Below are 12036 nucleotides of genomic sequence, written 5' to 3' on the forward strand. Positions count from 1 at the left end.
GCATGAAAGAAAAGGAGCAAATACAAATGGTTTCGTTTACTTCCTTATTTCAGTTTTTGCCTAGTGACACTTGAGAAATATAACAAGAAAAATGACAAACTGTGTATAGTAAACTTTATTTTACCGAAGGTCAAGGCCTCTGGGCTGGCGGTGCACAACACGCCATCACTTTAACAACATTTTGGATTGCACAAAATATCCCCAACACTGTTTCAATCAAGAGTTATTACAATAAAATAACAACTGCTATTTTAGGTTAGAACATACACAATGCTTTGCGAACATTGCTTTGTATAATTGCCCATCCAGTGTTGGACCAGAATTAAACAAGGACTAGACTAGAACCAGGTCTGATCCAGGACTAACCTTGAAACAAAACAGGTCTAAAGCAGAATTAAACAGGGACTAAACCAAACCAGGTCTAAACTAGTGCTAAACCAGTAAACAAGATGTCTTTATTTGTTCAAGGATCGATCAGGTTTAAACAGTAAAACGCGGGGACCAATCACATCTTCGTCATCATCGAGTTTCGCACATGCGCAGTACACGTGATTCTTTCCTGTTGTCGATCATGACAGAAGAACAACAGAAGGACCAGATTGAAGTATTTCCGCAGATACTTGACTCATAACAACCACAGTAAGTTCACCAGAATGTCAAATTATTTTGTCGTGATGATTTTATATTCTCATGTCGATCTAAAAGCCTCGCGTGTAGTTTGCGTGAATCCCGTGCCAAAACAAAACATCAAACGCATAAAGCTGTTTTATCACAAGTTAGTATTAGCCTCGTCTGTCCCGTGATTGACATTTTAGTTATAAACCCTTATGAAAAAGTGCAGTGTTTCTACTCAATTGTGGGTTTTCTATTTCCCTGTCCATGATCGAAAGTACACTTTGTTCTTTGGTCAGCTGACAACATGCCAGTTATAGGTGCGCCTAAGTTTCTGTTTCTTTCTCTTTCGACTTTTTTGTGTGCACAGACTGTTGTTGTTTTTTTGCAGAATCAAACCCTTCGCCATGGCTGCTGCTGCTGCTCCTGCTGCTGCTCCTGAGGGGAACTTGCAAGAGGAGTTGACATGCGTGATTTGCTGCGACATGTTCCGTGAGCCCGTGGTGTTGGCGTGCATGCACCGCTTCTGCAGGCCGTGCATCAGCAGGTACTGGGGGGGGACCTTCATGGGGCCCTTCACGTGCCCACAATGCCGCAAAGAGTTCCGCAACAAGGAGCTGCAGACCGACTACCTTGTGACCGCCATGGTGGAGAAGGTCAGAGGCTCCAGCTCCTTTGTGAAGAACCGTGAGGTGAGTTTGAACGGGGTGCAGCTGAACAAGATATTATAATATACATTTTTGACGTGGGACGTATTGCTTCTGATAATGTCTCCATCAACGAAAGCATGTCACTGACACAAATACTGTACTTAAGTCATCTTTAGGTATCTGTACTTAAACTTAAATACATTTAACAGTGGATACCTTTTTACTTTTACTTCACTGCATTTGAGAGCAGGTACCTGTACTCTCTACTCCACTACATTTTGAACTGTCCTGAAAAGTAAAAGAAAAGTACTTTCTGTATGGTGTGAGGGGTCATTTTTGTAGCTCATTCATTGTGACTTTCTGCCCAAAGGTTTTGAGTTTTAGACTTGCTTCGAGCAAACAAGAATGTACATATAAAAAGAAACATATAAAATAAAACAAGACAAATATTCATCAAGATCACCACATTTCTCTCCTTAATAGTTGTCAAAATGTGTGCACATTTTTCTTTTTTGCTACTGTATCTGTTCTTTTACTAAATAACAAAATAGAGTACTTGAAGAAATGCTAACACCGCTCGTTAAAATCTAAATGGATTCATAAAAGCTACTTATTCGACACTTCATCAGCTCAACTTGAAAGCATATTACAAAAAATAAGCAATGGTTCTCAACTCATGAAGTAAATATACACACAAGCCCCAAAAATGTTTCCATCTATCATGTAAGGAACAATAAGTCAATATAGTAATCATTGTGACAGGCCTGTGCAAGCCGATCATTTCCTCTTCAAAGCCAATTTTATTACTTTCTGCTTTCAATTTGTTTCACGGGATTTTGTGGTTTGTCTAATAATAGATAATAACAAAAGTGCCATTTTCAAATATTCGTAAAGGCCACATCTGTATTTATTTAACACTAGATTATTGCTTGAACAGCTCGGAGCAAAGTTCACTCCACACATATTTTTTTCATGATTTGCCATTGCTTATGGTTTTCATACACACTACAGAGAACACAATAAAAACATAAAAAAAATACATAAAATCTCTTCTAAATGTCAATGCCGTTCAACACTGAATAAGTATGTTTCAAATGAAAGTTTTTGTTGTAATGTAATTTGTCTGGATTTTACTGTAATTAATATTTTTAAAAAAAACTTACCGTCCTTAGTTTACCTTTTGGGATCCCATGGCTCTTTGAAAGCAGACGATTCCCTAATTAGCTGCATAAATCAGTTCGCTGTGGAGTAATGAAAGCATTTTTGTCTCTTGTCGGACCACGCAGAGAAAGTGCTCTTTGTTTTCATGGTCACCCACTGATTTGAGTTGTTTATTTTTACAGAAACAATTTAAAGAGGCTTTGGACAGTCACAAGCTGAAACGGGAGGACATCATCAACATTATTTACAAAGACAAAGACAAAATGGACACCATAAAGGTACTCTCTCCTCCTGGATACCATGAGCAGCAGCACTTAACAGATAAGGGACCACATGCCCCTCTCTAACGGCTGTTTACCTTATGCAACCGAGTAGTTGCAGGCGCTATGACATTATGAGCGTGATAGTTTTGTGTTTGGGTGTGTCTTCCCTGCATAACTGGTTGTTCCTGTTACTTAATAATGACGTACAGCCGCTTATCAGATTGGAAATATTCCTCACATTAATGTAGAACTGTGCAATAGACAAAATCCAGCTCTTACCATTTCAAAATGTTTTAATTGAGAGGTCTACAGACAAACCTGTCAGTAAAAGCATGCATTTGGAGCAGAGTTTAAACTTCAGATGAATACATTTAGTTGTCGTCTGTGTTAAATGGCACTGACACTGTTCATAAAATGTATGTTCAAATGTAAATAGTGATTAAGGATTTTACCATATTGCCCAGCCTTACATGATGTATTTTCCAGATGGCACTACATAGCTGCTGCCATTCAGCACTGATAGAGACATTAACATCTGATGTGGCAGATGGATGATAAAGGCAGCATATCCTTCTTTACTCAGTTACAATCATTGTTTGATCAGTTCTTTGGATGATTGGCAAATTAAACACTTTTACTTTCGTGTCCAAATGTTTTGAAACAAATATGACTTGTACCCAATGTACAATGAATGTAGTAATAAACAAGAAGTCAAAATGGAAACACAGTCCATAGACTCTTCTCAAAATGTAGAATGGAGAGAAAACCACAGAAACAATTATAATTCAGGGATTTTTATTCTTCCCAAGCTCATAAAAGAAGCAAAAATGTATTATTTGTTAAATATGCCTACGTCATTTCTGAGTTTTGGAGACACATATACATACTTCTTGTATTTAATGACTTAAAATTAAAAATAAATGCTCTCCAGGCTCTCGTTTCCTTAGTACCCACCAACTTCCATAAAGTCTTTTAAACACTTCTGGCCTTCCATTAAAGTGGTTGTTTAGGATTTTAGTTTTTATTTAACAACATTGTGTTAAAACCTTGGCACAAAGTTCTATAATTATTTTTTTCATTATACATGAAGTCTAATAACTGTGTCATCTTTATCCCTTATCACCAACTATTTCAAACCTAAACCTTTATGCAGAGAGTGTCGGCTGATCTTGAAGTCCGTCTACGAGGGGACTTCAGAGCTCTTCGTCAGATTCTGCAGGAGGAGGAAGATTACGCCCTGGAGAAGCTGAAAAGAGAGCAACATGAGGAGCTGGAGAAAGTCCGCCTTCATCTTGAGCCTGCAGAGACAGCCCTGAGGAACCTGGAGGAGAACATTAACATGCTTGAGCAAGCCACCAGCACCACTGAGCAAACCATCTTGACCCAGGTAAAGAGGGGGCTTTAATTAGCAATAGCCATTACGCGTGTCCTCGTGGAGCTGTGAAGCGGCAAATTACACTCTTATGGTTGAAAGTCAAATTATTTGACTGTAGTATTCATTTGGAACCACAATAGCTAATATAATTTGTTTTTGTTTACTTCCCCCAGCTCCCACAACTAAGGTAAGCTTCATTTTACTGATCGATTTAGTGCTTGTGGCATTTATTCACCTGTCTAATATATCCAACTGTGACAATATCTGATTGTATAACCTATTTAGAGCTGCTGTCTTTGTCCTGAGAACAAATGACCCGTGGTGGCTACAAAATTAATGTTTTGTTTTTGTTCTTGACAGGCCATGCATCCAAGTGGAATTGGCTCCAGACTTTGATGCAAATGCTTTCAGCCACAAATATATAGCCCCATTACAGTACATCACATGGAGAAAGATGTATAAATCTCTGAAGCCCGGTAATTTCCTTTCTGTGCGCCTCATTAGTTGCCAGTATTCAATTCATAATGAGACCTCTTGTAACAATAGCAGTAGTTAATCATGCAATTACAACTGTATTTAATTAATGAAGATGCTAAGAAGGCTCCAACTGTAGGATGTTTCTTTTCAAATCCTCTTTTGTTAATGTGTTAATTGTTTCACCTATAGGTCCTTCTCCATTAACGTTTGATATCAACACAGCACATCCCAGCATCATCATCTCCCAAGACAAGACACTGGCAGTTGAAAGCAATACTCCAATTGTTTACGAAGCCCACCCTAAGCGCTTTCTCCAGTGTGTTAATGTACTGGCGACGCAAGGTTTCCACACAGGCCAGCACTACTGGGAGGTGGAGCTGGGATCCAAATCCAAGTGGGACTTGGGAGTGGCCTCTGAAGCGGTGGACAGACATGCTCGTGTCAAGTTGAGCCCAGAAAATGGTTACTGGACACTCAGGCTAAGAAACAAGAGTGAATACTTTGCTGGGACACAGCCGTGGACGCCGCTGCGCCTCAGCACCCCCCTGCTCAGAGTTGGCGTTTTTCTAGATTGTGAAGAGAAAAGAGTTTCTTTCTACAATGCTGATGATATGGGCCTCATTTTTTCGTTCTCCGGCGGGCCACAGGGCAAAGTGTTCCCCTTTTTCAGCCCTTGTATTAGCAATAGTCCCAGGCCACAGCCCCTCCAGCTGCTCCACTATCCTCCAGTCGCCTTGTCTGGGTAACGTGGCACAACCTATAATGGCTTTCTGAGCTGCACGTTCACATATTGACCCAAAGACTTTTCTGACTTGCCTTACTTAATATATATCATCATGTTTCTCTGTGGAGATGTGCTGGTAGTAGAAATCACGCTGAAGAAATAAATGTGCCTTCTGGCAGAGTAGATTTTCTAAAACAGTAATTGTATTTTAGCAACAATGCATATAATCAGTTGATCTTTGCCATAATACTTTTTAATGCATTAATTATCGTACACCATATAAGAACATTGGGGTTGAAATGTATAATTTTGTTTTTTTATTTTGTGATTTTTTGATATCTTGCTATCATTGGTTATGGAGTTATTGTTATACAGTATTTAGTACAAAAAATGTAACAAATCAGCTACATTAGCTCTTTTTATTGTAATCAGTTAATCAACTGTAAATGTGCTGATGCCAAGAATAAAGGGAATCATTTTCTGTACATCACAAAGCGGGTCTGATTCTTTTAGCAGCTGTGAGACAACAGCACATAGACGACCCCACTTCATAAAACCAAGGATGTTATTAAGAATCATCAAAGTGACTTGTCCAGCGCTGTGCTTGATGAGAGTCCAAAGTCATTTAAAACGTGTGACAGTGGGAAGACCATGTTGACTCCTCTGCACCTGGACTGAAGCTTCTGAATACATGAGCCATCTTCTGACATTTAAACGGCACAAATAGGAGGGTTTTTTGGTTATCTGCACAAACACACCGGAGCGCCAGTGTCCTGTTTCCTCCTGCCAGGTGAAGGGTCAGATAAACAGCGCGGCCCATGGGGCAGGATGCTGCTGCCTCCTCTGCTGACTGGAAAGTGTCACAATCAACTGCCCCCAAATGAGACTAGAACTTCCTGCACCCTTGCAACATGGGTGTGCTAATGCAGATTCAACAGTAAAATCCCACATTTGACTGATTCGATTTGTACAGATGTATGGATGGAGTGCAGGAAAATTCCTTGTGTTTAGGGTGATGAGGATGTTCTACAGCAAGTCTCAACAACAATGAAAAAAAAACATTTCAAAATAGCACACGGGCATGAACTTGACTGCGAGTGAAGTAGGCAGAGTTTGTCCACATCCGCCGATGGCCAGCGGCTGTGGACCATAATGTGCTTCCTGAGCTGAGGATGGGCCGGATGGATCTTTGACACTTCAAGGACAGGGCCTTGAGTCAATGCTGTCTCTGTGGAGCCAGCAGGATTCAAACAGAGCAGGGACAAGTTTACTAAAGCTACTGTTAAATGCCTGTCTTTGCACATTATGATGTTTTTATTTAATTTGACAAAATACTCCATTTATCCGATCCGAGGGCACTGTGGAGCAACTAGGTCCACTTTAATTACATTTTATCACTGCAGCGTTTGCAAGTCTTTGAGGACCGCTATAGGGGCTGAGGCTGGTATGGCTTCTTGCCATAGTAACATAATCCATCTTCAGAAAGTGAGGAAAAAGCAGTACCATTTGTATTAGTACAACTTGATACCATTATGGGCAACTGTTGTTCACTAACCACCATAACAACAGTGGTTGATCATGTTCAATTTACCCTCAATTATGTTAAGACAACATGTACCTATTTCTGAAAATGACTTTAGCTTTGTGTCTGTTTCAATGTAAGATTTTTGTTTTTGTGGAATAAAGCAGCTCACAACCAACAGGCTGCCCCTTCACACGTTGAGCTTCCCTGAGGAGGAGAGACGGCTGGTACAGTTGGCAGACATCATCTCTGGGCTTATATCCACTTGGACAACATGGGGGAACTCAGTAGTTTAACCCTGTACAGTAACAACAACTTCCAGACAACAGCTCAGATTCCGTTGTTGTGATGCAAAGCGATAAAACTGTTCTTTGTATTTTGACAGCCAGTTAAACAGATAACCTGGAGGGGAACACATGGATTAGAAAGGCTTTCCGGGGACGTACACTATGTATCATCAGTGTCGTTCTTGGGTTTTGAAATAATTCATAAGTTATAGTAATGTTATAGTACATATGCAGGTGCAAATCTAAATTGTAATTAAAGCCGCTGTAGCGGCGATGATGGCTCCTGACAAATTGCAAGATTGTGCTGAACGCAGACCTGAGCAGGGAGAAAGAGAGAGAGCCTCGGTGACCCGGGACTTTTCATTTATGTTCAGGGGGTCAAAAATACCCGAGTTGTGACAGAAAGAATAAAGTTTAAAGAATAAAGCCTAAAGAACAAAGTCTAAAGAATAAAGCCTAAAGAATACGGAGACCGTAAAGAATATCAACATTCTTTTGAATATTTATTAAATTTCAATGTCTTGAGATGCAAAAGGTGTTGTTTTGCGGTGCCACTTTGATTCAACATGGCTGACTTCCTGTTTATCATAGAGCGATGCTGCCAGGTGCGTTTTACTCGTCAAAGGTCAGAGGTCAAAGGTAGCTCTATCACTTTGCCAAGTTTCATGAGCCTAGGCCAAAGATTAAGAGCTTCATGTTTTTTCTTTTTTGAACTAGTCGGCACTGTTGCGACGGGCGTTCTCGCAACCTCCATTTTATTGGAGTTCGGGCCGAGCCGATCGCGTCTATGTCCCATGTGGGACATTCATCAATGTTCAGGGGGTCAAAAATGCCGGAGTTGTGGCAAAATGACCAGGCAAGAAGAAGAATAAGAATAAGAAACATGGCAAGAACAAAGACTCGTCGCATTCCATTCCATGGAATGGCTCGAGCCAAGTAATGTCACAAAACAACATCAAGCATAAATTAAACCAATTCGACCAACAAAGATAATTGTATAATAAATTCGAAATTGACATCTTACTGTTACAGAAATGGCTTGAATTAAATAAACATTTTAAAGGTGCACTGGTCTGCCACCAGCTTGGCACCATGGGGATGTCTGGCCTGGAATGTTCCACAGTATGACAATAAATATGTATATATTGCCTTTATTTAATAACGGGTGGTTTTCTTGTTCATACATATTTTGAAATCCCTGCCTTATTAAACGGGGTCGGGTCGCCTCTCCACGGATCTGACGTGTAACTTTGCCTGGTGGAAATAGTTTAATGCCTTGCTGTTCAAGGCAAAGCAATAACATCACAATGGAGACACAGGTGGCATATAACCTCCTTCAAAAGTTCTACAGCACCTTTAAAGGCCTGTTCTCACTAGAGGCCTTCAAACTGATACACATGATTCAAGACTGGACCTTAACAACACTATGCATTGAAAGGTATATTTTTTTGCCTTTGTTTTTAGACTAGCCGACTTATCACGTTTTCCAACTAAGTCCAAATGCACCTGAATCAATGCTCAGCTCATTGATAAGAAGTGCGCTGCGACTTGTCCGAAGTGTGGACGAGTGGCCCCATCCACTCTCTTCACTTTAGTTTTATGGATTGTCCGGTGGGTGTGCAGAAGGCGTGTGTACGCGAGCGCTCGAGTTACCAGCTAAGGAAAGGGAAATCATTGTAAATCCCATTCAGGGCCGCATGCATCCTTTGGACAACACGGGAAAAGACATGTGAGCTAGACAGTCCTTTCCTCTGCGCCTGGAGCCTTTTTACTGGACACTTTGACGCACCAGTCCAGCGCCACCTGAGTCTGACGAAGTAACACCTTTCCATCGTCAGCCCGACTGAATAACAGAGGATTTGTATGTAATGCTCATTTTTTATTTTTTTATTTTTGTACAACACTGGACCTGAGATCTGGAGATGAAGCCAGAATTCGCGCTTCTCTGTCGGACTTGGATAGGACTTGCGTGCGCATCAGGTAAGTAAAGTTTTGGCACGACTTTTCCAATTTCCCCTCTGTAATTTCGGCTTTAGATAATTGCAGGGTTTTAAATCACCAATCCAAGTTTAATAAACATTTGATAAACGTAGCATTTAACAAAACATTAACGCCAGTTTCCTATTTTAATTGGGCTGAGCCAGGCCATTGCTAATGTGCCCCTCTTGTTGAACCTGTTGCATTCTGGTTGTTTTTGTAAAAAATAGTGATGATTGCTTTTGCTTTTAAGGGTAATTGATGTCAGGCTAATTGTTGACAAAGTGGGCTGTAAGCTGGTGCTGATGGTGTGGAGCAGGTTTACATCATTGTGGGAGTATGAAATATGAGAAGGTCATCATACAAGTGTAAATCTTTTAAAGGGAGTCTTTTTAACTTATCTTGTGATGTAAATCATAGGCTGAAAAATAAACCCATGGTAAAATCAAGTAGAGTGGGCTTGAGAAATGGCTGGTGATTGACTGTGTAGCCTGCATTACAGGCTGCTGCAGTTTTACCCAATGACAAGGGAAAGACTTCATTTGAGAGTGTTGCAGAGCAGCTGTTTATAAGGAAAAGGGCATATTTTCATGACAGGCTTTTGCCATATGGCTGGTCAAATCATAATCCTGGCCTCAATACATGGCTTAAATATGAGCTGTAATGACTGGCTCCAATTAAGAGGGATAAACAATGACAAATGCCCATTTAATGCTCATTCAATTTTATATTCAGTGAATATGCTGCAAATCAAATTAGTATTTCACATTAACAAATGCATTTCCATGTACTGTAGTCTGTGAGTGTTCTTATCCCAATGATGGCTGTAATGTTCCATTATTGGAAGGTGAGCTTCTTCTGGAGGCAAGTGGCTTCTGAATTTACAATATATTTGTTTATTTTAAAGACTACATGGTTCATTTTGAATAGTAGCTTGCTTGGCTTTTGCACAGTTTTGACCTATATTTTAGTTCAGGTCTATTCAACATAAGGCCTGGATTCCATATCAGGCACTCTAATTGATTAATTTGGCCCACAACGCATCTTTCAAATATAAATATTTTAAAAACCTAGTTAAGTGGTTTAATCCCAGTTTGATTCTGCTTTAGACCTGTTTGGATTCAGGGTCAGTCCTGGTAATTCTTGTTCAGAACTTTTGTATGTTATTTCTTACAAATATCTGGTCTATCAGTTATTGCATTAAGTCATCTATTGAAACAGGGTTGTATATTTGTATATTTGCCCAGAGGCGTTTGCCCTCTGTAATATCTGGCCCTCTGAAAAAGTTAAATAGCTCTGTCTTAGTTATTGCAATTACTTTATCCTGTTTAGTCTTGATCACTTGGTCATTCTTGATCACTGTGTCACAGACAGTTCTGAGTTTCCTCAAATAAAATGACCGTGAGGACACATTTTCACAAATAAAGAAAGCTAAATCAAGCCTTTATAAAATGGAATATAGAGCCTTTCCCCCCCCTTTCTTTTTTAATTGTATTTATTTATGTATTTTTTGCAGTGGGGAGTTTTTATATATAACAACATTTTGCCTAAAAAAAACTTTTTAATTTAGATTACTTCGAAATCAACTTTACACAAAACCAAAGTATAGGCTAATATATTTTGAACTCTGTCTATTAATATTCATTCAAATCTCAGTGTCATTCATGCTGGTTTGAATGCCAGATGCTCTGAAAAAAATCATCTTTAAAAGACTTGAGTTGTACAGAGCACTTCTGATAGTATTAGTTTTTATTTTCAAATATTGTGGTGGACATTTCAGGTATGACGGCTTATTAGTTACTGAGAGTGGATATAATTTACATGGTTGATGTGTTTATTGCCATCACACTGTCATATCATATTCCTGTGGCATTCTGCACCGCGTGTTTGGTTATATTAATATGCAGCTTGGAAACACTCCCTCATTAGGACCAGCCGTAAGTCTACATCTAAATGAGAAGACTTGATTGAAAGCTATTGGTGATGTTGTCTCTAATAGCACTGCACTCAAGATTATTTCAATCATAGACTGCACTTGAAAGCTGCAATGTTTACCTTGAAGCTAAAGCAAAAAAAGTAGGTTTTATTTGTCACATTGCATGATCAGATCATCTCAGAAATCTGTCTCAACTTGAATTATTTTTGTAGTTCTCCTTTGAAAGTTAGCCCACAACAGCTTAGGAGCAGACCTCACAGGAGAAGACCCAGCATCTGCCATTAAATATCTTAGAGACTGAGGCTGAATGTGGGAAGGCCTCCACAGTGAGTAGTCCAAATAAATATAGCTCTTTTTCCTCACTCATTACCAGTCAAAAGGGCCCCGTGCTCTCTCAAGCCAACCTCAAATATCACTACTGCTGACCGATAAGCTCCCTCAACGCCAGGAATCTGTGTTGTGTGCCAAGTATGTGTCTGGGTTGGTGTTGGATACGGAGAAAAAACATCTGTGGTATTTTTGTTTTCATATTTCTGACCCGTCAGTGTTTCCTGTGCCCATTCTTTATGTTGTTCAGAGTGTTAAGATCCAAACCACTGGCACTCACAGTTTATATAGCTGTAATCCCCTTATAGATGTACGAGACGTACTGTAAGGATGAGCCATTCATGGAGCTCGTGGCTTTGCGTGAGGTGCTTTGTAAATGAAATGTTGGACCCGGAAGGCACTTGGAGTTAAGCACGTTTTTTTTTTTGTTACAAAACACAATACACTTAAATGTAGATTCCACAATTATACACGTGTATATACATTTTGTTAGTGAATACGTTTTACAAACAAATTATGTTAGTCCCACATGCAAATGTTTATCCTTTAAAAAATGTTAAATGTTCATATGCAAATTTAGAGACTGGCCTGTTTAATTTATCACTAACAATATATAGCAATATCTAAATTATATATAGAAATACTTTTTTTTTTTTTTACTTATGCAGGTTGCATTTTTCTATTAAAAAATCACTTTGACTTTTACTATTCTTCTCACCTGTGTG

At 39.4% G+C, this 12036-nt stretch overlaps 2 protein-coding genes across 3 annotated transcripts in view; both read left to right on the forward strand.

Moving 5' to 3' along the window:
* The first annotated feature begins 1003 nt into the window (after positions 1-1003).
* On the forward strand, positions 1004-5427 carry trim105 (tripartite motif containing 105). The gene is made up of 5 exons (XM_072437916.1): positions 1004-1304; positions 2606-2701; positions 3840-4085; positions 4420-4537; positions 4728-5427. The coding sequence occupies exons 1-5, from the start codon at positions 1020-1022 to the stop codon at positions 5282-5284; spliced, it is 1302 nt and encodes a 433-aa protein (XP_072294017.1). The 5' UTR covers positions 1004-1019; the 3' UTR covers positions 5285-5427.
* Positions 5428-8694: 3267 nt separating this feature from the next.
* The window catches only part of flt4 (fms related receptor tyrosine kinase 4), a 41254-nt gene continuing 37912 nt past the window's right edge, over positions 8695-12036 (forward strand). The window contains exon 1 of one of the 2 annotated variants that reach the window (XM_072437938.1): positions 8695-9051. In XM_072437938.1, coding sequence (XP_072294039.1) covers positions 8994-9051 — 58 coding nt within the window. In that variant the 5' untranslated portion in view covers positions 8695-8993. The remainder of the gene's footprint in view (positions 9052-12036) is intronic. The other variant, XM_072437929.1, reaches the window with a different exon arrangement.

Source organism: Eucyclogobius newberryi, unplaced genomic scaffold, assembly GCF_026437365.1.
Source record: "Eucyclogobius newberryi isolate DKJ021-1_F unplaced genomic scaffold, fEucNew1.0.hap1 SCAF_11, whole genome shotgun sequence".
In the NCBI taxonomy this organism is placed as follows: domain Eukaryota; kingdom Metazoa; phylum Chordata; class Actinopteri; order Gobiiformes; family Gobiidae; genus Eucyclogobius; species Eucyclogobius newberryi.